Here is a 24,774-nt window from a genome sequence, read left to right as displayed (position 1 = left end):
CTCGCCTTTGTACTAAGCGTCAAATGAGTAATTATTTATTGAGTATCATAAGTACAATAAAACTAAAAATAGACGCATGCTGTGTTCGTGCATTGCAGCTTCGGCTTGGTTGCTTGTGATAAGAAGCTTGTATCAAGCAGATGCAATAAAAGTTTATAACTTACTCTGAATTGCCGCTTTGTTTCATATTTGCTTTCCTATTACACTCAGCTAATCTGGTGTCTTACAAGTTTCGACCCCCCATACTTCACACCTACTACTACCATTCTTTTTAAGGGACGGGAGGAACTGGTGTAAATTCGTTCAGATTGAGGAAATACTCAATTAAAATAAACGGAAGAAAAAGTTCGATACCTGTTCTGCTTTAATGAACCGTTACTCTCTGTTGTTTTGCTTGGCGATTATATATGTCGTCCACTGCTATAATGCTCCGTATATAAAGGAGGAACCAGTTTGGAATGTAACTTCCCTCAGATTAGTTCCTACTGCATCGAGTTATGAAGGAAAAATACTCAGTCGTTATGCAAGAGCTGCTTTTCAAACCGGTGGGGGGAAGAGTAGCTATAGTAGTGACCATACGAGCAGCAACAGTCCTATGAGTAGTGACTACTCTTCTTCGGCTGTGCAAACTTCAGATGGTAGCTCTTATAGTGGGTCTTCGCCTTCTTCCTCACCGAGTTCATCGACGGCACCCGATTCGTCCACCACCGTTGAGTCTTCCTCGTCTGAAATTTCGGCCGGTACTAGTGCAACTTCGAGCGCATCTTCTTCTGCTCCTTCATCTTCACAAGCCATCTTTTCTTCTTCTACTTCTTCTACTTCTTCAAGTCCTAGCAGTTCAATATCTGATGCTTCTGCCGCCAGCAGTGAATTATCTAGTTTTCCTGCATCCACTACTAGCCATAGTACTAGTGAAAGCAGTTCTGATACTTCCTCGAGATTTTCTTTAGCATCATCGTCCTCTTCAGAATTCAGTTCGAATCCTTCATCTACCTCATCACCTGATTCTTCATCTTCTATCCTTCCGAGCTCTAGCTCATCAACAGACTCCATGGTTAGTTCTTCCTGGTCATCGTCGCCTTCTTCCTCCTTTTCGCCATCATCATCTTTCTCTTCTTCCTTTTCGTCGCCGTCATCATCATCATTGTTTTCTTCTTCCTATTATCCTTTGAGCTCGACTTCTTCTTCAACAAGTGGATCTAGCTCGTCGTCCTCATTGTCAAGTGTTCCTAAAACGACTAGCTCATCCAGTTCGAGTTTATCTTCAAGCTCTGCTTCATCTTCGAGTAGTGTTCACTTAAAGTCTTCATCTGTATCTTCGCGTTCTCGCTCTCGTCCTCGTTCGCGTCTATTATCCTCTCCGGTTCATTTAGCAAGCTCTTCCTACGTTACTAGTGCAAGCAGGACTTACCGACCATCTACTATCTACAAAGTAACTGTCGCAACAATAAGCGGTCATTCAAGTACTTATACGTCAAAGTCGACAGATTCTAGTGTTTTATTAGTTGTTGTGGATAGCTCTTCCAATTCTTTAACTTCCTTATCAAACAAATTTTATGGAATTCCTGCTTTAGCTTCCGCCTTTGGTTTTGCAAGCCTTGCAATTTTTATTTTGATGTGAAGTATGACATGAAAGAATTTGTATAATTCTGGATCCTTCTTTACTTTTTTAATTTATTTTTTTTTCGTCATTAAAGAGCCATATCTTTTCATTCATGCTCTTTCTATGTGTTCTACCGATAATACTTGTATGAAATCGTTTACGTTTTCTGTTCAAGCTCTTATTCTCTCTCTCTCTTTGTAATGGAATTCTTTTGTTATGATGACATTTTAAAAATTAAATATGGAAAATGTCAGTCTACGACTTGACAGTTTGAATTTTTTGGCGCTGAAAATGTCTGCTTAGGAATTCAATCTCTCTTTTATTCTTTTTGTTTTTTTGAGATAATATAATTCAAATAATTTTTATAGAATTTGATTAATAAATATGGATTTGAAGCATCATGTGGTATCGCCGTAAAGCAAGACAAGATGTTTTTGTAAATAAGGCCTAAACTGAAATCTTAAAACAGCAAGTGAAAATGATAGAGTAATAAACATATAGGAAACAAAAGAGAGACACGAAATGGAACCACTTAGAAAGAGGTATCTTCAACTTGGAAGGGCTTGCCTTTTGTCGTCGTCAGCCGCAGATGGAATGTAGTCTGGATGAAACAAGGTTTCCGAATTTACTTCCGCAGCAGAATTCGGTTTTGTCTGAGGAACTGTAGGAAGAGTAGGGTGCTTTTCCTCTAGTTGTCTTTCGTTTGGGTGGTGATCCTGCTCTTGGATAAGAGCGTCCAGTTCAGCTTGAATTTCGTCTTCTTGGTCTCTTGACATTTTACCCTGCAACATCACATTGACTTCTTCAACATACTGACTAGCTTCATCGCGATCATTGCAAATCTTGTCAATTCTCTCTAAAGGCATTTCCTTTTGCAATTGCTGAAGAACACTCGAGCCCTCTTGAAGACCAAATAAGACATCTTGTTGAATGAGTGTAAACTCTATAGAAGAAAGAAGTTGCTCAATATTTCCCAATTGACCATATGATTGTTCAATCAATCCAGAATAGAACTTTTTAGCAGACAATGCTTTCAATGCGCCCTTTCTATCGTTATCGACTAGACACTTTCGAGCAAGATTCACTTCTAATTGCTCAATTCGTTCCAAGCGCTTATGGTATCGTATTAGTTTATCTCTCTGTTCCTTTATTTTTAGAATACTTCGATCACGATCACTTATTTTACTATTGTAGGCTCCCATGTTGATTTCCAACTCATGAGGGGATCATTCGTACTCCTTGGAGGTTTCGTGCACGCAGGTTTTCGAGTATTTAACCGTTCAATTTCAACTGTTTTTCTATGTAAAAATACAAAATTTTCAATTGCAAGGTATCTAACGCTAGAAAGAAACATTTCTTACTCTTATTCTATGGTTCTTTCCTAGGTAAATTACGTTGTACTTTCTACGTCAGTAAAGAGCTTTAAGTCCAAAGCATTCAAACTCACTAAGTAATGGTCTGTGCACCTTTTCTTTGTTTATTAGCGCTCTATAACGTATACTCACAATAAACAGCAGTAAACATTAGCGATGGGTAACACAGAATTCTAATGTTTAGACGAAAGAAATCCAAGTATCCAACTACAAACACTAGTCAATAAGATATTTCACGAAAAATGACTACAATAGACTCACAGCATGATGATATGATGGTAAGGAATATGTTAGAAGGATGATATTTCGAAGATTCGGTGGTAAATGTGAAACTAACAGCTGCGGTAGCACGATGCGATATTGGATTACTATGGAAAACGCTTAGCAACATGCTCTTCTGACCATACCATTAAGGTGTTCTCTTTGGAAAATAATCAACAAACATTATTAGAAATTCTCCATGGTCATACAGGCCCTGTTTGGCAGTTAGACTGGGCCCATCCTAAATTTGGCACCATTCTTGCTTCTGCTTCGTATGACGGCCATGTAATTGTTTGGCGTGAAGTCGATGGTGTCTGGAGACAGTTGATTGATCATAGTGCTCACCAAGCTTCTGTCAATGCCGTTTCTTGGGCTCCTCATGAGTACGGGGCTCTTCTTGCTTGTGCTAGCTCGGATGGCAAGGTTTCCGTTTTGGATTTCAAAGATGATGGCTCGTATGATACCAGGATGTTTTCCACCCACGATTCTGGATGTAATGCCGTTTGCTGGTCTCCCCCAAGTCTCTCGGGCTCCATCGTCGGTCAGTCCCCTGCTACAGGTCCTAAGAAGTTAGCTACTGCAGGATGCGACAATCTCGTTAAGATCTGGGCCTTCGATTTTAATGTTAACAATTGGGTTTCAGAAGACACTCTTACTGGCCATGTCGACTGGACTAGAGATGTTGCCTGGGCTCCCAGTGTTGGCCTTACCAAAACTTACCTTGCATCTGCTTCCCAGGACAAGAACGTTTTTATATGGACAAAGGAAGGTGAAAACCCCTGGCAAAAAACTCCCTTAACCGAAGAAAAGTTCCCAGACGTCGCTTGGCGTGTTTCTTGGTCTCTGTCAGGCAATATTCTCGCTGTATCATGTGGTGACAACAAGGTATACCTTTTCAAAGAATCCCACAAAAAATGGCAATTGATTAATGAATTGAGTGGTTAAAGCCAATCCTTCCCTCTAATTTCTTTCCTTTTGATCTCTTGTTGGCCTTTGCCATGCTTAATTACTTTTTTACGGCTATAATGCACTTGTACTCCTTTGAATTTTCTACGACATTCCATCTTTGGTTTAGTGATAGATGAAAATCTTATGTATATTCTTTTTTATCCACGACAAAGATTACTTTTCACATAGTTCCTTGTATGCCATGCCGCTCATGAAAAAATTCCAGTACTTTCATATATATGAGTCGCCTTGCTCTGATATGAATTATCCATTAAAACTATATACAAACGTATTAACCAAAATTATAAAAAATAAAAAATAAAAATAAAAAACATAAACGAAACATAACGCATGCGGTTATTTACAACAAAACGAGAGGAGGTGTTTGCCTTATAAAACATGCTTCTTGGACTACCTCAACGGTTTTTTCTATTGCCATTTGCCAAGCTCCTATTTTATCTTTGCGATTCAGTTGCTGGAGCCATCGAATTAAAGCTTGTACTTTTAATAAATTTCGCTCTTCTCGAATAACACGGCCAAGATACTTAGAAAAGTAATCAACATCACGAGAATTAGGACCTCTTGGTGTTTTCTCGTACCATCTAGCAAGCAGTTCTCGAAGTTCATTAATTGATTGTTTTTGCTGAAAAGTAATGACAGGATTTGGGATCATTTTTACTTCCCGAGCTAAGTCATAACGATTTACTTTAGTTTCCTCTAGTACAGTTTCTTGAATCTCTTTCGGAAGCTCTTCCAGCACCTGAAGATCTACTTGAGGGATGTACTGCTTTTTTACTTTCTTGTTTGGCCTCAACATCTTTTCGAAAGCATCTTGCTGCTGAATTTTTTTCGCCGTCTCCGTCGGAATATTGTCATTCGGCTGCACATGACTTTTCAATTTTAACCGTCTATTGATAGTAATTTCATGATCTTCCTTTACCTCATTCCTGATCGGTGTAGGTAATTCTTTCAGAAATAATGGATCCAACTGACTTGGAATTTCATCAACTCTTTTATTTTGCAATTCCAGTTGTCGTCTTATGTTTCCTTGCATAGACTGAGGCAGTTGGGCCAAAACACTTGGACTCACTTGCGACGCCGAAGGAAGATCATACGGAGTTGATGGAATGAAAGTGGTACATGTCGAAGAAGCTTCAATGTTTTCATTACCTTGATTTTGACCTTGCTGTTCATTCAATGGACCAGGAAGGATTTGTTTATGAGGAGTTTTTAGCGGCGCATTAAAGTTAAACACTCTTTCGTTTTTATCATCTTTCACAATTTTTAATGCCTGAAGACCTATTCCTCGCACATCTCCCGGATCCACATTCAGAGATGTATATAAATTTATTACCTGTCTGAAAAGGATATCGAACGACTTAGTAGCAGAAGTAAACATTGCAGATTTCGTCAAGGTCGTAACTTCACCGGCACCTAAATATTTAGCAGGATCAAACGGAGCATTTTCTGCTCGCTTTAAAACCCGAAGTTGAAGTTGATGTAACACGACATCGCATTTGGACATGCGAATTAGTAACTCTTTTAAAAGGCGTTTCAAAAAGTCCATTGCATCTTCCAAAAATATAAAACGAACCCCCCAATTCACGTCGACAGAGACAGACCGACGCGGGGTTTCATTACTTATATGACTAGTGTCGACTCCTCGAGCTATATTGTACAAGTGCAATCCATAATTAACACCAAATGTTTCCTGAAGACCATGCTTGTTTATTTGTTGTAAGTCTCCTACAGTTTTGACGCCATACAAGTCAAACAGCTTGAAAGACTGCGAGGGACCAACACCGGGTAAATCTTGAACAGAGAGACACTGCAAGAACTCACATGCATCTTCATCCTTAATGTAAAATATATTGTGCGGCTTTGCTTTCCGTAAAGCAAGTCTTGCTAGTAAAACGTTCGATCCAATACCCACACTGACATCGCAATTCGTTTTAGTTCTAACTCGCGTACGAATGGACTCTGCGACCTTGGTGCATTCCTCGAAAGAATCAACATGAGTTGTTAAATCAAGTAAGGCTTCGTCTATACTAATTACTTTCAAACAGTCATTAGGAGTGTCGGCTAAAACAGAATAAAATTCTCGTGAAACAGACTCATATGCATCGAAATCATAATCTACAAGTACCAAAGAAGGGCATAGACTCTTGGCCGTAGAAACAAACATTCCGTTTTTAATCCCATACTTTCTAGCTTCATAATTACAACTAGCAATTTCCGAATTTCGTATACCATGGGCAACAGCCACAGGTTTCAGCTGTAGCTCACGTGCGTTTCTAGTAGACACTGAGGCAAAGAAGCAATCAAAGTCAACGTGCATTATATAATGCTGCTTATTTCCGCTCTTTATGTTCCCTGTAGAAGTAAGGCTAGAAGAAGAAGCCGTCATAATTTGAATTTCCTCTTTTAAAGTAGCCTTCCAGGTGCTAAGATGGTGCAACCGAGAAGAATCAAAGAACTTCTGAAGAAACTCTGGATTTTGAGTAGTGGATTTTCGAATGTTTGGATTTTTTAATAGGTGATAATTGTGCAACGCTGATCTAGATAGAGAATCTAGACGATTGGAAAGCTCATCTTTGTTTTCTTTTGTCTCTGTCTGTTCTAAATGATAACTTGGCAGCGCATCTTGAGGTTGTCCTTCGACTTCCGAGGATTCATGAAGCTGCTCAGACACTTGGGGATCATATTTCTTGAAAGCATCAGGAAAAGCAAGTAAAGACTGTGAAGCGGCAGGCTGAACAGCACGATAGTTCATCCAAGGTAAAAGCTTTTGTTGCCGAACACAATCGACTATCCATTGAGGAGTCACTACTTTATGGTGTTTCCATTGAATAGCCTTTGACGGTGTTAAAAATGAGCAAATGAGGAAAGAAATGCTTGTTTTTCTATCCACATATTGCACAAAGGTTCCTCCATTTTGAATTATCATCGTTCGTAACTCTGAATACGAAGGATTTGTATAACCATTTATGGCCATACTGAGTCCCTCAAAAAGGTTTGATTTCGATGAATCTTCCATATCCTTATAGAGTGCAGCATTCTGGTTTTGCAGTTTTCTCTTCTTTCGTTCAAAATAATCTCCATAGTCATGAAACCCTACACTCTCATAAGCTTCGTCCTCGATCTCATTAAAATCAGCATTTCCACTTGGATGCTCTCGCTTTTTTCGCTGCAAAGCCATCCTCAAATACAATGAACTCTGATACTGCTGAAGAAACCAAAGCCTAAAAAATTTTCGAGAAACAAATAGTATGGCATTCAATTAACAAAGCAGCAACTTTATTAAAGCAAATAGGAAGAAGAAGAAGACGTCTAAACTACTTCCTGTTAAAGTCTGTTTACGTATCACAGAAACCTAATGTTTATCCAAAGAACCAAAAAACAACAAGAAAACTCAAAGGCCAACATATCCTCCCTTCAAAAAAGTAGTCAAAAAATATTTCTTATGCACGACTTCAACACCCTTTGTGAAATAAATGCAAAATCAGAGACTTTTTATTTTTTGTTTGTTGTGATGCGCGCTCTCCGTGCATTTAATTAAAGCCGAACGCGCCAAGTCAGACGTGCATTACCCTTCCCCGTCTGGTTAGAAGACACCCTTTTAAGGGTCAAAATTTTCCATCCTCCACCACCTCAGCTCCAAGGTTTAAATAGAAAATGTCTCTTCCAATTGCCGTTTATAGCCTTTCTGTTAAAGGAAATGATATTCCTGCTGTAGAGGAATCCACAGACGCATCAATTCACTTGACAATGGCGTCGGTCGATGCTAGTGAAAAATCTAACAAGACCACAACTCTTTGGGTCAAGGTTCGCCCCAGTATGCCTGTAGATACAGAGGAAGATGAAGAAATGGATGAGCAAATGAAGGAGCTCCTCGAAGAAAGCCAGCGTGAGTTTGTTTTGTGCACCTTGAAGCCTGGCTCTTTATACCAGCAACCTTTGAACTTGACCATCACCCCTGGAGATGAGGTTTTTTTCAGAACTTCAGGAGACGCTACTGTCCATCTTTCTGGTAACTTCTTAGTAAACGACGAAGAGGAAGATCACGATCACAGTGATGATGAAGAAGACGACGAAGACTATGACTTGTCTCCCAGTGAAGATGATTTGGTTGACACCATGAGCGACGAAAAGGACGAGAATGAAGAAGATTCTGAGGAAGAAGAAGAGGAAGACGATGAGGAACAAGAATCTGAAGAAGATGAGTTAGACAATGTTCCCGCCAAAAAGGTTGAGGAACCTAAGAAGAAGCGCACTAATCAAGAAGAAACTGCTTCTCCTCAAAAGAATGAAAACAAGAAGCAAAAGACCGAGAAGTCCAACAAAGAGAAAAAGGTAGCTTTTGCTGAGAAACTCGAGCAAGGTCCCACTGGTCCTGCTGCCAAAAAGGAACAGCAACAAGAACAAAAGCAACAACCTAAAACTCGCACATTAAAGGGAGGTGTTACCGTTACTGATGTTAAGGTTGGAAACGGTACTGCTGCTACTAATGGCAAGAAGGTCGAAATGCGCTATATTGGTAAGCTTGAAAACGGAAAGGTGTTTGATAAGAATACCAAGGGTAAACCTTTTGCTTTCCTTTTGGGTCGTGGTGAAGTTATTCGTGGTTGGGATATCGGCGTTGCTGGTATGAATGAAGGCGGTGAACGTAAGATTGTCATTCCTGCTCCTATGGCCTACGGTAATCAGAGCATTCCAGGTATTCCTAAGAATTCTACTTTGGTCTTTGAAGTCAAGCTTGTCCGTGTACACTAAAGCTATCGCTGAAGCGATAGTCCCGGGATTTACTCTTCATTCCAAAATTTTAAATGGATATTATAATTACATCGATGTTTTGGATTCGATATTAACATCAGTTACACCTAATTTTGGGTCATAAAAAAATAGTTTAGGGTAGATACTAGGATGGTATCGGTTTCTGGATAAATTGGGATTTTACAATTTTGGGTTCATATCAACTAATACTCGTATAGATTGGTGGCTGTAGGTTTTAAAAGGTGTAAGAAGTATGGATGATAGTATTTTAAAGTACATGGTATCGACAGTTCAAATATTATATATCGTAAAACATAGTTAGTCTGGAAGGCAAGTAGTCAGAAAGGTTGTTTTAATTCGTATGAAAATAAAAGAAAGTGTATTTTCACTAAGTGGTGTTTATTGTTTTGATGTTTGTTTACACAATTACTGATCCTTGTTTATGTTTTGTTCGTCAGACGAACTGGGGGTGTATAGTATATAGTGGCAGCGAATGTAAACAAAACACATATCTAGATCAAAGCACCTAAATATGCAACGAAGAGAGTCTCTTCGGGAGAATGGCCTTGTTAAAGGCCTTCATAAAGGTGGTAAGTTTATAAAAATAGTCTAGGATGCAGCAGAGTCTAATTTAGTAGGATTTTCTATAAGCAAACTAAAGGAATTATCTCATACTGAGGATTCCAAGAGAAGCCATCGCATGATTAAATCAGGAAAGTCGTCTGTGGATGCTTATCGTCAAGCTGGAAAGGGTCTTGGTCAGTTTGGGGGCTACTTAAGTGATTGGGGATCCAGAACTAGGAGCCTCAGTATAAATGACATTAGTGACAAATTAGGCGTTTTAGTCAGTGAGCTTGGTGACAGTGAATTGGAATTCGTGAAGCAATTTGATGAAAGCCGACTGAAATTGAAAGGAATTCGTGACATGGAAGATAGCATCGCTCCATCAAGGGCGCATCGCCAACGATTAGTGGCATCCATTGAAAAAGAAGAAGAAAAGGATCCACTTTCTCCCCGTCTGATAGACCTACAAAACCAATTGGTTCGTACGGAAGCCGAAAATCTCGTTGGAGAAATGCAACTGGATAACAAGATCCGAGAAGTTATGAAGTCGTCGTTCCAGCAAATGATGGATGCGTTCCAAATTCGAGCTCAGAAACAAATGACTCTCGGATATTATGCACGGCTTTTAGTAGACATGATTAATGACGACGTTGTTTACCCGGGCGATAATCCCGCCGCTTATAATAAAAAGAATGCTGCTGAAGTCATGCACCAATGCATGGATTCCATGACAAGACTATTGGCTCCGCTATCCATTGAAGAAAGAAAATTTGATGATACTCCCATGAAAAGTTCTTCTAGTTCGCTTCAGCTTTCGGAGAGTAATCCCTCTCCTACCGTAGAAAACGAGCAGAATGTACTTCAAGTAAAAAATGTTCCTTCTCAAAGTTTTACATCCAATGCAGAGGCCTATAAAGCGCAACTTCTCTCTACTATCGCAGAGGAGCAGAAACAAAAAGAGCTACAGGCGAAGTCAACTGTTTTGTTGTAAAACATCGATCCCAAGAAATCTTCCTCATCAACTAGTCTCTTATCCTCTTTCCGCTTGCGGGCCCGCGTTATAGAACCTAAAACTTCTCTCCTTCTAATGAATATCTTTAAATTATCAAGCAGTCTTTTCTCCCATTTGCGAAATATACCAGAATACAAGTTTAGCATACTTACATAGCTAAAATTTTATGCGACTCGAAAATATAAATACTGATCAATAAAGCCCAAAGAAAGAGAAAGAAAGTAACCCAAGTATTGAGTTAAAACGTTTCCATTCCGCGATTCGTAAAAATGAAACAAAACGTAGTTGGAAGAGTAAAACAAGAAAAGCTAAGGTCTATTAACTCATGTTAAGAAAGTTCTTGTCCTTCCTGAGCATCATCAAAGGACCAATTCTTTACACACAGAGGACACAAACATTGGCGTGGAAAACCAACATTTCCCAACTTCGCACATACTATTAAACTAATTCATCATATCCCTATTCTGAGTAGAAAAGGCATTTTCTTAGATATTCTATTTTATCCTATAAAGCTCTCGTATTGCTGGAGTGTTCAGTCATCTATTATATCTGGTTACGATAAACCGTTTACGAAGTCGTTCGTAAAATTTCAAACTACCAAGGCCTCCACGAAATCTTAACAAGAGGCAATTCCTTGTTTTATATTAGATTATTTCTATTTTAGTATTGGCAACCATGTCCTCGATGCTGAATACTATGAAGAGCTACTTGCCTGGCAGGAATATGTCAATTTTTTTGGGAGTGGTGGGCTGCATATCCGGTGGTATTTACTACGATACTCACCAAAGAAATTTAACTGTTCAAAAGTATTGCTCCCAGGTAGCTCATCTTTCAAAAGCACCTTTGGAGCCTCAAGCTTTGCCGAGAAAAGTTCGAGTATACCTTCATGGTCCTCCTGGCGACGGAATATGGGTAGCAAGAGAAGAGTTTGAAAAATATGTTCGTCCAATTTTAAATGCTGCTGCTGTAGACTTTGAAGTTTTTGAATCCAAAGGGGAGGGTAATTTACTAGAACAAATTGCAAGATCAATTTGGAAAAAAAGAAATGGGATTTCAGACGTACCTGAAGCAGAGAAATTTCTTAAGTCATTTTTGAAAGAAAGTGAGGAACCTAGCGTTAATCTGTTGTTCGGTAGACATGCCTTGAAAGAATTCCTCTATGGAATTAAGTATGCTTTCTCCGATGAATATCATGAAAAAGCAGTAAATGAAATGAAGAAGGAACAAGAACCACCCAAAGAAAACCCAGAAACCACCGAAATCCCTCAATCAAATCCGCAGGAGACAAATGGTTCTGAGTCATCAGAAACCTCGGAGCAAAAATCGGCTTCTCCTGCAGAAGACATTTCACTTAGTAGAAATCTAACTGTTAATGAAGATGTGCCTCCTGGGCTAATTGATCTTGTCGCTCTTTTCCCCCTACCACACCTTCTCGGCTTCACTAATACCCCAAAGCGCATTTATCGTTTCTTTAAAAGGAGATACTTGGCCGAAGAACTCGGTGAGATTACCAAAAACGTCGTCCTTAATCTTGAAACTGTTCCTTTTCCAAAGACCGATGGCCCTATGTTGTTGCAGGATGAGGAAGCCGACTGGCCTAAACAGTACACTGCAAGAGAACATGCTGATGGTCATATATGGACCGCTCCATTTATGGAGAATACTGAAGAAAGACGATTTTTTCAAAATTTAAGAATCTACAAGACTGGAGATGACTACGAAGATAATCTCTAGCTTTAGATGACTAGAAGAAAAGAGACTGCACGATAAGATCAGTATAAGAATATAATTTTGAATTTATTTTATAGTAGAATGACCAATTTTCGTAAAGCATCCGTAAACAGTAGTGCATAGGCGGAATCATCAACAAGATATCCATATAAACTTGTTACAAAAGTCTAAATAGTTAAGAGACAAAAAGTTCTCCTTTTTATTACAACTCATCCACATCCTCGTATTTAGAGAATAAGTTATTTAAGTCTAAAGCAAATTAGCAATTGTCATATGGGAAACCGTTTTATGAGTATACATACCCTTTAAGAATTTTCCTTTTAATTTCTTGGGGAACCTTACTTCCCACTCTATGAAGGCGTTACCAATAGCTGATGTAGTTTTACCTTTTTGGGTATTGTAGATAGGCATTCCTTGATTTTTGATACGCTCAATTTGACCGGGATGAATTACCTCGCCAGCAGAGCGCTTGATTTCGAAGAACGATCCATCTAATTTTTGAATCTTTTTCTTCCAGTTACCTAAAAGTGCCTGTTGATATGATATCGTTTCTTTTCTGTACAAATCGTTGCCTTTACGAACCCAACCAAGTTGCTCACCAGCTTCCTGAAGTATAATAACTACATCACCAGCTTCAAGTCCAGGGATTTCATCCGATTTACCAGAAAACGTAATTCGAAAATCTTGAGGAGCACCAGGGGGTACCTCAACCGTGAATTTCTCTCGTACTTCGGCAGTACGCTCTCCTTTACAATGAGGGCATCTGTGCTTGATAGTACGGCCTCTTCCACCACACGCATCACAAGGCATACGCATCTGTTGACGGAAACCAGGCGCAATCATATGTTCTAACACTCGGAATCCAACTCCACCACAAATGGGGCAGGAATGAATTGCTTTTTCTTCGGAATACTTGGGATTATATCCTTTACCGTGACAAACGTGACAAATGCGTTTCACGGGTAATTCTATTTCCATGATACCACCAGTATAGAAAGAGGAAAGATCGATTTGAGCAACTTGTTCAATGCTTGGACCACGACGAACGGCATTTTGACGACGGCGTCCCCCAAACATGTTTTCAAAGATGTCAGCAAAAGGGTCAAATCCAAATCCACCACCAGGAAATCCACCAAACCCGCCTCCGCGAGGGCCTCCTTGTGGCTGACCATTCAATCCTTCTTCACCGTATGCATCGTATATTTTTCGTCGTTCGGGGTCCGAGAGTACTTCGTTAGCCTTGTTTATTTCAATGATTTTTTCTTGAGCTTCCTCATTTCCACTACCTGGTTAATAAGTATTTCCATTTAACTTTTGCATTTTTTTTTACGAAAGAGCTTCTACTCTTTCTGATGATCCTTTACTTACGGATTTTTGTCAGGATGCCATTGCTTTGTTAATTGACGGTATGCTTTTTTGATATCTGCTTCAGAGGCATCTTTACCCACTCCCAAAACCTATTCATTATCTTGTCAGCAAACAAATCCAAACTTCTGTAGCGCTTAAAACCATTCAATCGCTTGTTTACCTTGTAGTAATCGGCAGCGGCAAGAATAGTCCGAAAACAGAGAAATAGCCCGATAACTATATGTAAAAGATTGAAATGCATATAGGGAACGTGTATCTATACCTTAATTACGAGGTGAATCCTCTGTTAAGGCAACTGGCTGTTTGTGTGTTTTCGTTCGCCGTGTTTTCTAAAAGAACCTCTAGTAACGGAAATTCCGTGGCTCAACCCTCGGGAAATCCGAAGTAGAACGTTTGGCAAACCAGTTACTCAGAAGCTACTAGTAATCTCTGTACAACTTGGGAAGGAGTTTTGTTTATATCTACTAAATCAAATTATAAGTTTGGGTTGACCAGTACTGAGAATACTTAAGTTGATACATGTCACATGCTCTATTAATTAATGAATATTGCCCAACGAAAAATAAAACAAACAATTAATTAGTATAAGAGAGAAAATCCCAAGGAAAGAAATGCACATTCATGACAACTTTGCAACGATATAGACTCTTTCAACCCCATTACGAACGAAAATCAACATTTGCTTCAAAATATCGTAAATGTGCGACATAGTTAGCATAATTCAAATAATATTTACAAAAAGGCTTTTACATGTCAGTTTCAACCGAGTCGTTAGTTAGTCATTGAGTTAAAGAGGTGAACGCGGCGGCAACTTAGGAAGAACGTTAAGCTAAGTTGCATACAACAAGCACATTTGCAGAAACGAAATGTAATGTTATAGATGCAAAATTAAAAGCAACACACGCAAAAAGACAGTTTTTACGGAGAGGAAAAGAGGAAAAGCCACATAAAGAGAAACATCAGAGAATTGTAATGAAAGAGCCTCAAAGCGTTTCGTGCAAATTCAAATTCGTCTCTTTTAGTAGAAGTTTTTTTCAAAAAAATAGGATAGCAGAAACAACGAGTCCACAATATTTTCTTCATTAAAAAAAGAGAAATAGCGTATACAAAAGGTAAAAGGAGAAAACTGTTTAGATCAATGGATAGTCAATATGATCCAGAGGTGTCTTGGAAAGTGCATTTGCTACTTATGTACTTTAAAAAGGAAGTAAAACAGCAAAGAAAGTTATAAACAGTACACCGATAGAGGACCGTAGAAGGTGAAGTAGACATAATATCGTACCTTATCGAGTAAGGCTAAGCTTAAGCGTCTAAAAGTTAGCAAAGCTTTGTCTTTGACTAATTCTTACCTTCGGCTGGGGCAGCACAACAAGATAGCAGACTTTTCCAAAACGATCTTTTCTTATTTCCAGATGTCTCTTTTGAAACATATTTATCGGGCCTTCGTGTTTGCTCGCCATTAACCGCTGGAACCTCTCCTCTAGGCACCTGCTGTTCTTGAGGCACGCCCTGCGAAGGCCGTACGCCAGCTTGATCTCTTGAAAGGGGAGGTTTGTCAATTCTATTTTTTTCACTTCCTAGGACGTTTATTTCCGGTGAATCTTGTGCATTAGATGAGTTGGGTTGCGTCTGAGAATTACCATGTTCCATTGCCGACGAGTTGGATACAAGTTTACGGGTGCTCAAGCGATTCTGAGGCCCCAAAGCTTTTGGATCTTGCTTGGGAGCAGGAGCTTTACTTGGGCGGTGCGTATTCGCTTCATGGCTTCGGCCACTGCGTAAACTTTGCCAGCCCTTACCATTGTTCAGTAAATTCCAATCAAAACCGCCATCATCATTCGTGCCCATTTTAAGTAGCACTTTTTGAAATAGGGATTGCAAAAATTCATAATCGGGAGTAGCCTCAAAAGGCAAATTCCGGACATAATGCATGTATTGATAAAATTCTTCCGGAAATCCAGCACACAGTTCTCGCAAAGGGGTATTTTGCTTTCTTTCCCCAATGCGTTCGTACTTTTGTTTATTTGTAGCAGCTTTGAGACCTTGCCAGGGAAGGCTTCCGCGAAGAAAGTACATAAAGACATGACCAAGTGCCTCCAAGTCATCCCGTCGAGACTGCTCTCGGCCTAAGTGGGTGTTGATAGACATATAACGTGCTGTACCTGAAAGATTCTTCTTCTCTCGATAGGGAATGTGCTGCTTTGAAACAGGATCACGGTAAAACTTTACCATGCCAAAGTCGACGATATGGATCATATTTGCATGCTTGGTGTTGGGTCGTCCAATCAAAAAATTGTCAGGCTTGATATCTCTGTATACCAAACTTCGTTCATGGATAGCCTGGACACGACCTATCATTTGCTTAGCAACCATAGCAACGGTTTTGACGCTATATCTGCGGCCACATAAATCGAGCAAATCTTCCAAACTAGGGCCTAACAAGTCAATGACTAGAATGTTATGAAGGCCTTCCTGTCCGAAATAGTACACATTGGGAATTCCCAGAGATCCTGCCAGGAGCTTATATGTGCGATATTCATCTCTGAGTTGAGGAGCATCACTACGTCTTGGTTCCTGAAAAAAGTATCGTTAGTAAATTTCTTTATTCTTTAAAACTCCTCATCGTTCGTATGAGCTTACAAACTTAATAGCAACCTGTTGGTTGTTCAATAAATTCGTCCCCTCAAAGATGACACCAAAAGATCCTTCACCAATCTTTCTGCCGACTTTATAATGGATGCCTACAACATTTGCCTGTCCCGTCATCTTTCAGCGTTCTTTTCGTTAATTCGTTTTGGCAAATGCAGCACGTTCTTTGTTCATACAAGAATGTCACTCTAAAGTCGTCTTTTTACACGACTACCAATAAAGTTAGTTCTTTAATGAAAAGACCCGTTAATTTATAAAAGAATAACTCTTCTTTATAGGGTCTTTTCTACTTAAAATGGGTCAATGGAAGTGGGTACGTTTGTTGCACGGAAGGTACGTGAGAGGAAGTGCAGTTCACGCAGCGAGTCCTTATTTCGAGATCACCGCTAGTTCAAATATACGCTGCTTTCTTTACAAAGATTGATTTTTCATTTATAATAAATTAATTTTTTAATTAAAAAGGATTAGAAAAAAAAACCAAAACTTGTAAGTAAGTCTCAAAAACGATAAAGTTAGGTGTGGATTCGTTCATGTTTTGTTTGAAAACAAAACCATTCTTTGAGCTAAAGTATTTTTCTAAAAGATTATTGTTTTCTAAATCTGTCATACCTTTGTTTTGGCAGACAAAAATTCGATTGAACAAGTTGCAACCACTTTCTTACCAAGCTTGTATTTCAAGTATGTTGAAATTGTCAAGTACGAGGAATACATACAAGTCAAGTCATGTGAATCTTTTTGGCTAATTTTCTATCAAGGATCTTTCCACTCCCTGTACTCACCGTTAGTTACAAACATGTCTTCTGTTGACAATCCTCTTGTTTGGATCGATTGTGGTAAGCAATGAAATACATACTTTGTTCAAGGAGAGACTGACAGGGTTCTTAGAAATGACCGGCCTAGAGGCTGGTAAAGACGTTCTAATGGAAGTGGCCGCTATTATTACTGATGGTAATTTGAAACCGGTTTCAGAGGTATAGTTGTTTATTCTCCTTTTACTCTTCCTAGTCTTTTTTCCTTAAAAGCTGAAAAGAGGTTTACGAGGGAGGATCAAAGAAATTATTTTTTGGCTACCTTGACGTGCTATCTAACTGTATAAACAGTCCTTTGATGCGGTGATTCATCTCAGTGATCAGCAGTTAGCTTCCATGAATGAATGGTGTATAGCGGTAAGAAAGATTTTTGGCACGAAATGCTAATATTAACTTCTAGCAACATGGCAAATCAGGTTTAACTGAGAAATGCAGAACAAGCACTCTTTCCGTTCAAGAAGTGGAAAGACAGCTATTGAATTACATTAAAAAATATGTCTCAGAAAAACGTGTAGCTCTCATTGCTGGAAACAGCGTTCATGCTGACGTTCGATTTCTAGCCATTGAAATGCCCAAAGTTATTGAGCACTTGCACTACCGTATTGTTGATGTTTCTACTATCAAAGAATTAGCGAAACGTTGGCGCCCTGATATTCGTCCCTACGAGAAAAAAGGAGACCACCGTGCATTGTCTGATATCATGGAAAGCATTCACGAACTTGAATATTTTCGATCCAAATGGCTTCATTAATGGAAGCAACAGAAGGATAAAATAAAATATAGTTACAATTTTGGAACAAATGAAGGTTAAATAACAATCTTATTCAGAAAAACGAAAAGTATTTTTCACTTTCTCTTTTTAGAAACACTAAAAAAGTAGCGTGATGGTTGTATAGAAAAGGGTATCTTATTTTTTTTGAAAAAATGAAGATATTTTTGCCATGCCTTCTCCAGAAAACTGCTTAGATTTCCTAGTCCCACTATTACCCTTTGTAGATTTTGACTTTATGGCATTTGAGTCATTATTTACACCAAGAGGCCGTTTCCGGGAAACCAACATTTCTTCTTTTTCTTTCAGTCTTCTCCGTTCTTCGGCTAGTTGTTCCACGTATATATGCAAAGATAGTAATTCTTTCTCCCAAGAAGCTATCTGATTAAACCAGTCTTTGGAAAAGTCTTCAAAAACAAGATATGCAGCATGCTCTTTGCATGCCAACTGGAACATGTCTCCAGGAATAGGGCTGTCCAAATCTAATGGTGCTAACTGATGATTCAGCTCACGAATGATACTAGTTGGCAGGTTTTCTTCAGCAACTCTTAATTTTCGATGAAGCATCTGAATCACGGCATCTTTATCTAGTTGATAAGTTCTTGGCAATGATCCTATTGCTGCATTGACTTTACATATGCGATGTACGGTATTTTCTAGCTTTGACTCAAGGACTCGACTAACTCGTGAATAATGAGCCCCTTGGGCATTAAAATGATCCAATATATCATCGAAGGATATGAAACGGCAGGGTTCAGATCGACGATTCCAAGTCAACTCCTGAAGCACAGGGAGCATAAAAATCACTAAATCTACTGGAGTGCATATATAGACGTGTCCGTCAGAGACAATATGATCTCCTACAAACCAAGAACGTCGCTGATTAGAGTCACCAACCTTTAGAATGTGCAACAATTGGTCAGAAGTTAATAAATATCGGAGGGCATGTCTGGTAACTGGGTGTAAAAGTTCTACCAACTGTTGACTTTTGGAATTTTGGGGAAGAAGAAATACTTTTCCAGCCATACTATGGATGATCGAGTAAAAAAACAGATAATGATGGAGTAAAGAGAATTCTGCTACGGTTTTGGTAACAGTAATTCACAAAAAATAAGTAAAAACCTGTATTGAAACGAATGACAAAATAAGGGTATAACTCCCTTTAACAAAGGAAAAAATGTCTAAAGAAATAAGAATTAAACAAACCTAAATGAACAGAAAATTGTTGTCTAGTACGAAACCATTTCACTCCCTGAGAAAGAACGAATCCACAAATTTTGAAATTACTAGTTTAAGAGTCGCTACGATTTGTAGGTCAGGTCTTCCTTTCAACAATGTAGAAAGGAAGAAACAAAAATATACAAAATTTTGGAATAAAATTCGGGTTAGTTTTTCTTTTCTGTATGGTGTGTTCTGCGGAGCAGATTTCTTTTTTTTTTTTTTTTTTTTTTTTTTTTACAACAATGCCAACTGCTTGGTTTCAAGACCGTTTGAACATTTACTAGTAATATGGAATGAAAGGATATTTCACTATATTTCAAAATAGAAATTGGGTTTATTCTTCTTCAACAAAGCATTCTAGTTAATTCGTCAGTATTTGTTTTTCAGTGCTGCTGACTGGAAACAAACGAAAAAATACATTTGCGAAATGATTCCTGAGAAAGAAATTCTAGATCTTAATATTTGGATTATGTTTAGTTACTTTTGGTGTTGCAAAGTACTTGAATCATCCGCCTGACGAGTTACAAAAGTTTGGGTTTTTCAATGTTATGTTATACTTAATAGATCTGACGTCCGCCGTGGTACCAGCATATACTGCTATATATAATTGGCAATACTTAATCTGCCTTTATTCATTGTTCTTGATTAGTCGGTCTGAACGACATGGAACTCTAGATTTAATTTGACTACCGAATGGACAATAAGAGGGTCATCAATTTCATCAAAACGAAGAGATTCTAGTTGGCCTTCTTTATTATGCTGGCAACATGATTCCTTGTTTTGAGCCCGTTTGTTTGATCTTTACGAAAAGAGCATTTGCATTCTTGTATCACAAACGCTGTTGAAACAGTCAAATCATCCACTGAAGTTAGTACGTTCGTTGCCAGATATAAACGAAAAAGCCTCCTAAACCTCCTCTACAAAAGGATATTCAATAATAGGACAGAGAGTACTTTTCTATTAGGTTCTTTCATTATTCCTACAATTTTTCGTAGGTAAAATACTTTAAGGACCAGCTTTTCACTTTTTTAACCCAAATCATAAACACCCCGTCATTAATTTCTCCAATCCTAATAATGGGTCATATATCAGGTTGAGTGTCTTTTCAGCAAATGTTAAATTATGTGCAATTCCTTCTTTATCTCTTACATTCCCTATGGAAGCACCATAGTTTTGCTAAGCCAGCAATTTCAGCGTATGGCAGAATCGGCAACCCATTGAAGTCCCTCCCTCCATTCATGCTTTAGGTGAATGCTTTGAAAGACGTTCTTTGCATGAGCGTCTGCAAGTTCGGTTGTGTGTTCAGAGAAAGGAATCTCTAACTAATCAGATGGTAGCTACTATCATGAAATTACTAACAATCCTTTTTTCTCTTTAGTTTTACTTGTCTTCTGTCCATCCAAATCAGTCGTACATATATCAGATCTATGATGGTCTGTGATTGATTCCAGATCTCACTGAGGCAGGTCCTAGCAAGTTGTTGAAATCTCTGGCGGTTAAAAGAACTTAACTATTACTATTCTCTTGTGTTCTCGTGTATCTAACGATGTTCCGAAAGGAACCAGGGCAGGGAACATCCTTAGATCTGTTGTAAACCTTTTCTGGTTTTTCTTCCAGTATAAACATTTTGAATTGTGGGCATGAATCTGTCTTAGAATTGTAATTTTGTATTAATTATGCATTAATTACAGTTCCTGGTTGCACTTGCAATAAAAACAAGGCAAACACAACATTTGTGAATACTGTCATCATACCTGTTGTCGTAATCAACGTCAAATGAAACAGTGTAAATCTCAGTATATCTGGTTTCTTTGAAGTTTTTCTAGCTCTATCTATGATGAATGTGGATTATTCAATGTTTATTTTTTTTCCGAACAGGCATTATCGTATGCTGATTTTTGTGTACGTCGGTCGTATCGTCATCAGTTATAGGTTTTCCCACTTAGTCTGAAAATACAAAACTAATAAAAAGCCTTTAGCATGAAGATAATACAATATCTAAGGCTTAGTCCTTTTCCATTGTGAAAGTATTTTTAGTATCCATAGGAAAAATTTTGTATATTGATTCTCACATCAAAATCTGATCATAAAACAACTTATCAAAGGAACCACATACCATTGAAACATGAATACACAGGAAGAATAAATACGAAACGCAAATCGAATAGTATCTTGAAATTTGGAAGGTTACTCATAAAGTAACATTATGTCTACAGTAAATAATGATACATGATTGATTAGGCAGGAAAAGTTAAGGGAAATCTTGTAAGATGCGATAATTTATATTTATATATTTAATAAAAGGCCGATAAGTGTCTACGGCCATACCTAGGCGAAAACACCAGTTCCCGTCCGATCACTGCAGTTAAGCGTCTGAGGGCCTCGTTAGTACTATGGTTGGAGACAACATGGGAATCCGGGGTGCTGTAGGCTCTTCTTTTTTCCCTCTTTTTTCATTTTTTGAACGGTTTGTCTGAAAACTTGTTTTTAGCTAATTCCTATACATCGTAATTGTGCTTCTTATCGCCATGCCTAATGTATTATAGATGGAGCAACCAACAGTAAACAATTAACAATGTGTTAATCAAAATCAAAATAAGAATAAGACTAAATTGGTATGAGTGCATATAGTTTCATCTCAAGTTTCAAGTATCCTGCGACGCTAATTATACAAAAATACTGTAATGCCGAAACAGCACTACCAACAACAATAAAACAATAGTAAAGACACGTATAAGTTTTGCTACAGAATTTTATACCACTCTTGTTTGTTTATTATTATCCTGTTTTTATAGTAAATCAATACCTCGTTTTCTAAACAATCACAAGTAAAAGTGTCTTTTGGTCAAACGAAGAGAATAAGCAGTAGTGTAAGGACAAAGCCCCATCTTCATATATCACCAATCTCAAAGATTTATTCTGTTTTCCATGGCCAGCCTAGGTTATTACAATAAAGATGGTTACGGAGAATTTTTCAATGACCTTTACCACTACTCTCAAGCCGTTGTGTTGCTATTAGAGGAACATTTCGTTATCGAATACTATACTAATATGTATAATCCTAACAAAACCCTTTTTGCAATACCAGCGTCCTGTCCGATGTGTCACGGGAGAAATCTCACACGTTATGAGAATGTAAATCGAGTGGAAGTAATAAGTACCATTACAAAGTTGTCTATTATAATTGGACGTGTTAGTACTACGTAGAGTGATAGTAATATGTCCAGGGATCTGATTAACTAAATGAAAACGACTAAGTGTCAATCTTATTTAGCCTGATCAGTCAAATCTTCCGATCTAAAGATTTCGCTGTAAAACTTCAAATCTTACTAATTTTTAAATAGTACTGATAACCATACGTTAGTAAATCTTTAATCGTATGTTCTGCATTCAAAGAGAAATTTGCATTTTCAATTTTTTGTTTACTTATTATCAAGCACAATTCTTTAAGCTAATGAATATTTATCATTATTCGTTAATATTCCATTCTTATATAGGATAGTTATATAATAAATGTTAACGAGGTTCCAATTATGACACGATGACTATCAATGCCTTCGAGTTCGCTAAACATTTAATGAAGTGGAGGTATCTCTATTCGCACCGTAGTTTTGACAACAGGGGGACCTCCCAAGCAAGTGTCGCAACTTAAAAAACAAACAAAACAACAACCAACACCTTTTCATTGTGACCAATAGTTGCTACACACTTCGCTTTCGCTGACCCTTTTTCAAGGATGAGTCAAGATTTATTTACGAACCCATTTGGAATTCCTCCACCATCTGATGATTCTTATGTTTCCTTAAGCCGTTTCATAGCTGAATTCTCACAGGCAATTCCTGGAGATCAGTTTGACTCGTTTAGAAGCAAATTGGCGAGCCTTCATGAAGCACTTGTATCCAAACTTCGAGGAGAGACTCGTCCACGAGATGACTTGTCTGAAATTCGTGGAATGTTTGAAACCTTTGACCAGAAATTCAACCAGAAATTTACTATTCTAGAACATGGACAAAATAGCCTCCGAGATGGACAAATAAGGCTAGAAGAAAAACTTGAAAATTTGAACAGTATTTTCCTGAATAATAAGAGTGATGTCTATTTACAATGCCATTAAATTGATCCCAAAGTTAACAAAACAAGGTCTTCAGCGCAGAGGTCTGAAAATATTATCAACAGAGTCGTCGCGAAAGATACAAAACCGATTCCATTTGTTAATGGACAGGAACCTCCAATTGATCTGCCTGAGCTAACAACTATCTCCGACGTTGAAAATTTGAATCCAACTACTCAATTGAAAACGTACATCCAGGGATATGGATGTAGCTACGACGAGAACGATCCCCAAAAGTCCCTTAAAAGAAAACTCGCGGATTGTGTTGGTTTTGTTACGTACCAGGATGTTTTATACGAGTTTTCAGACAGCAATGAAAACCTTCAAGACATAGAAAACCAAAATAGTACACCAAATCGAAGGACTGGAAGACTTAGATCTCGTCATCATGGATAAATATTACGAGCAGAACTGAACTCCTTTTTCTGCTTATTACGAGGTTATGAAATGCTTTTCACTTCTTGCAATTGAAGCAATTGGCTCAGAGTTGCAGTTTTTTCTACGTTATTTGAGTAATGCCCATTCGCCTTTTTAGAATCACATAATTGACCGTAATGGTATAGCTAAGAAAACCTATCTGTCTAGTTTTCCTAGTTCTATGAAATGTATGAATTATTCTTGATGGTTGATGATTCTTAATAGTAACCTATATAAAATCCGAGAAACTTTATATTAAGAATGTAAGATCTTTTCAATCAAGCTTAACTTCAAAGATTCTATTATTTTTCTAAAATCCAAAATGTATCCGACACTTTCTTATAGGGTTTTGACAAAGCCAGATGCAATTTGTTGTCGCAGTTTTTTCGGCAACGGAAGAGACTCATAATGAAGCGTTTCTATAAATCGTTTTCTAAAAGAATGCATCCCAACGAGAAGACAATTAAAAAATGTATTGATCGTTAGAAAAAAGCATATATTGTCAAGGTATTCTCTCTACAAATAGTTTGGTAAAGTTAATGTTGGTGACTACGGCCATTCCTAGGCGAAAACACCAGTTCCTGTCCGATCACAGCAGTTAAGTGAAAAAGTCTGAGGGCCTCGTTAGTACTATGGTTGGAGACAACATGGGAATCCGGGGTGCTGTAGGCTCCTTTCCTCTCTTTTTGTTTTTCTATTTTATACGTCTACTACTATTGCTTCTAAGTGACAAAAGACTAATTACAAGTTCAATGAAAAGAAATGAAATAATCGTATTCAATTGCGATTTTTAATAACAGTAATAATAATAAGAAAGGTAAACAACGTAGTGTTAACTTTGAGTGGTAGGATTGTTCTGACGCTCGATTTCTTCATTCCTGGTCGTCGTCGACAGAGGTGCCACTGTGTCGTCCCTTTGTTGATGTCTGGGCAGCGTAGGCGAGCCAATGTTTTCAGCTGAGCGCTCAAGTTTCAGTCCAAGGCCAAAAACAAGAATGTTATAAAATCCCCAGCACACAAGACTAACAACAGAAACTCCAGCAGCTCCGACACATCCAACTAAGACTGCAATTACGACTGAAACACCTATTATAACGTGTGCAAAAGTTCTTGTTATTCTGACAGTGAGTAAAGGAAAGTCTAATTTTGTTAGCAAACATAACGG

General features: G+C 38.2%; 14 protein-coding genes and 2 non-coding genes across 16 annotated transcripts; 9 read left to right on the top strand and 7 right to left on the bottom strand.

Moving 5' to 3' along the window:
• The first annotated feature begins 259 nt into the window (after positions 1-259).
• Positions 260-2,016, top strand: SPOG_04597 (uncharacterized protein). Its single transcript, XM_013166596.1, has one exon. It carries the CDS (start codon positions 368-370, stop codon positions 1,619-1,621), a length of 1,254 nt encoding a protein of 417 aa, XP_013022050.1. The 5' UTR covers positions 260-367; the 3' UTR covers positions 1,622-2,016.
• On the bottom strand, positions 1,846-2,983 carry SPOG_04596 (vacuolar sorting protein Vps20). Its single transcript, XM_013166595.1, has one exon. It carries the CDS (start codon positions 2,803-2,805, stop codon positions 2,152-2,154), a length of 654 nt encoding a protein of 217 aa, XP_013022049.1. The 5' UTR covers positions 2,806-2,983; the 3' UTR covers positions 1,846-2,151.
• A 197-nt stretch (positions 2,984-3,180) lies between these two features.
• SPOG_04595 (COPII-coated vesicle component Sec13) lies at positions 3,181-6,298 on the top strand. The gene is made up of 2 exons (XM_013166594.1): positions 3,181-3,254; positions 3,325-6,298. The coding sequence occupies exons 1-2, from the start codon at positions 3,219-3,221 to the stop codon at positions 4,180-4,182; spliced, it is 894 nt and encodes a 297-aa protein (XP_013022048.1). The 5' UTR covers positions 3,181-3,218; the 3' UTR covers positions 4,183-6,298.
• On the bottom strand, positions 4,391-7,723 carry SPOG_04594 (deoxycytidyl transferase Rev1). Its single transcript, XM_013166593.1, has one exon. It carries the CDS (start codon positions 7,382-7,384, stop codon positions 4,547-4,549), a length of 2,838 nt encoding a protein of 945 aa, XP_013022047.1. The 5' UTR covers positions 7,385-7,723; the 3' UTR covers positions 4,391-4,546.
• A 108-nt stretch (positions 7,724-7,831) lies between these two features.
• On the top strand, positions 7,832-9,272 carry SPOG_04593 (FKBP-type peptidyl-prolyl cis-trans isomerase). Its single transcript, XM_013166592.1, has one exon. It carries the CDS (start codon positions 7,861-7,863, stop codon positions 8,956-8,958), a length of 1,098 nt encoding a protein of 365 aa, XP_013022046.1. The 5' UTR covers positions 7,832-7,860; the 3' UTR covers positions 8,959-9,272.
• SPOG_04590 (DNAJ domain-containing protein Scj1) lies at positions 9,205-13,956 on the bottom strand. The gene is made up of 4 exons (XM_013166589.1): positions 13,794-13,956; positions 13,634-13,722; positions 12,568-13,547; positions 9,205-12,514 (listed from the first exon to the last, which is right to left on the bottom strand). The coding sequence occupies exons 1-4, from the start codon at positions 13,872-13,874 to the stop codon at positions 12,468-12,470; spliced, it is 1,197 nt and encodes a 398-aa protein (XP_013022043.1). The 5' UTR covers positions 13,875-13,956; the 3' UTR covers positions 9,205-12,467.
• Positions 9,459-10,741, top strand: SPOG_04592 (sporulation protein Meu14). The gene is made up of 2 exons (XM_013166591.1): positions 9,459-9,548; positions 9,597-10,741. Exons 1-2 carry the CDS (start codon positions 9,491-9,493, stop codon positions 10,511-10,513), a joined length of 975 nt encoding a protein of 324 aa, XP_013022045.1. The 5' UTR covers positions 9,459-9,490; the 3' UTR covers positions 10,514-10,741.
• SPOG_04591 (TIM22 inner membrane protein import complex subunit Tim54) lies at positions 10,952-12,372 on the top strand. Its single transcript, XM_013166590.1, has one exon. It carries the CDS (start codon positions 11,210-11,212, stop codon positions 12,266-12,268), a length of 1,059 nt encoding a protein of 352 aa, XP_013022044.1. The 5' UTR covers positions 10,952-11,209; the 3' UTR covers positions 12,269-12,372.
• A 118-nt stretch (positions 13,957-14,074) lies between the features above and the next one.
• On the bottom strand, positions 14,075-16,630 carry SPOG_04589 (CK1/CK1/CK1-G protein kinase Cki1). The gene is made up of 3 exons (XM_013166588.1): positions 16,274-16,630; positions 14,983-16,207; positions 14,075-14,943 (listed from the first exon to the last, which is right to left on the bottom strand). Exons 1-3 carry the CDS (start codon positions 16,397-16,399, stop codon positions 14,936-14,938), a joined length of 1,359 nt encoding a protein of 452 aa, XP_013022042.1. The 5' UTR covers positions 16,400-16,630; the 3' UTR covers positions 14,075-14,935.
• On the top strand, positions 16,594-17,948 carry SPOG_04588 (RNA exonuclease). Its single transcript, XM_013166587.1, has 5 exons — positions 16,594-16,960; positions 17,038-17,115; positions 17,168-17,253; positions 17,383-17,448; positions 17,492-17,948. The coding sequence occupies exons 1-5, from the start codon at positions 16,813-16,815 to the stop codon at positions 17,840-17,842; spliced, it is 729 nt and encodes a 242-aa protein (XP_013022041.1). The 5' UTR covers positions 16,594-16,812; the 3' UTR covers positions 17,843-17,948.
• On the bottom strand, positions 17,017-19,265 carry SPOG_04587 (ribonuclease H2 complex subunit). The gene has a single exon (XM_013166586.1). The coding sequence runs from the start codon at positions 18,884-18,886 to the stop codon at positions 17,999-18,001; it is 888 nt and encodes a 295-aa protein (XP_013022040.1). The 5' UTR covers positions 18,887-19,265; the 3' UTR covers positions 17,017-17,998.
• A 1,006-nt stretch (positions 19,266-20,271) lies between these two features.
• SPOG_04586 (uncharacterized protein) lies at positions 20,272-20,707 on the bottom strand (the record flags this gene model as incomplete). The annotated part of the gene is made up of 2 exons (XM_013166585.1): positions 20,272-20,399; positions 20,599-20,707. The coding sequence occupies 2 exons, from the start codon at positions 20,705-20,707 to the stop codon at positions 20,272-20,274; spliced, it is 237 nt and encodes a 78-aa protein (XP_013022039.1).
• Positions 20,708-21,399: 692 nt separating this feature from the next.
• Positions 21,400-21,514, top strand: SPOG_16137. Its single transcript, XR_001203058.1, has one exon. It is a non-coding gene; the product is annotated as a 5S ribosomal RNA (ribosomal RNA).
• A 1,451-nt stretch (positions 21,515-22,965) lies between these two features.
• Positions 22,966-23,588, top strand: SPOG_04585 (uncharacterized protein; the record flags this gene model as incomplete). Its single annotated transcript, XM_013166584.1, has 2 exons — positions 22,966-23,035; positions 23,230-23,588. The coding sequence occupies 2 exons, from the start codon at positions 22,966-22,968 to the stop codon at positions 23,586-23,588; spliced, it is 429 nt and encodes a 142-aa protein (XP_013022038.1).
• Positions 23,589-24,160: 572 nt separating this feature from the next.
• Positions 24,161-24,281, top strand: SPOG_16136. Its single transcript, XR_001203057.1, has one exon. It is a non-coding gene; the product is annotated as a 5S ribosomal RNA (ribosomal RNA).
• Positions 24,282-24,362: 81 nt separating this feature from the next.
• On the bottom strand, positions 24,363-24,749 carry SPOG_05710 (uncharacterized protein; the record flags this gene model as incomplete). The annotated part of the gene is made up of 1 exon (XM_013166681.1): positions 24,363-24,749. A coding segment is annotated over one exon (308 nt), but the record flags the coding sequence as incomplete, so codon positions are not given.
• Between the last annotated feature and the right edge of the window lie 25 nt (positions 24,750-24,774).

The sequence above is a fragment of the Schizosaccharomyces cryophilus genome, assembly GCF_000004155.1.
Source record: "Schizosaccharomyces cryophilus OY26 unplaced genomic scaffold supercont4.1, whole genome shotgun sequence".
NCBI classification, from domain to species: domain Eukaryota; kingdom Fungi; phylum Ascomycota; class Schizosaccharomycetes; order Schizosaccharomycetales; family Schizosaccharomycetaceae; genus Schizosaccharomyces; species Schizosaccharomyces cryophilus.
Note: the sequence above shows the minus strand (reverse complement) of the source record. Positions and strands in the feature narration are given on the sequence as shown.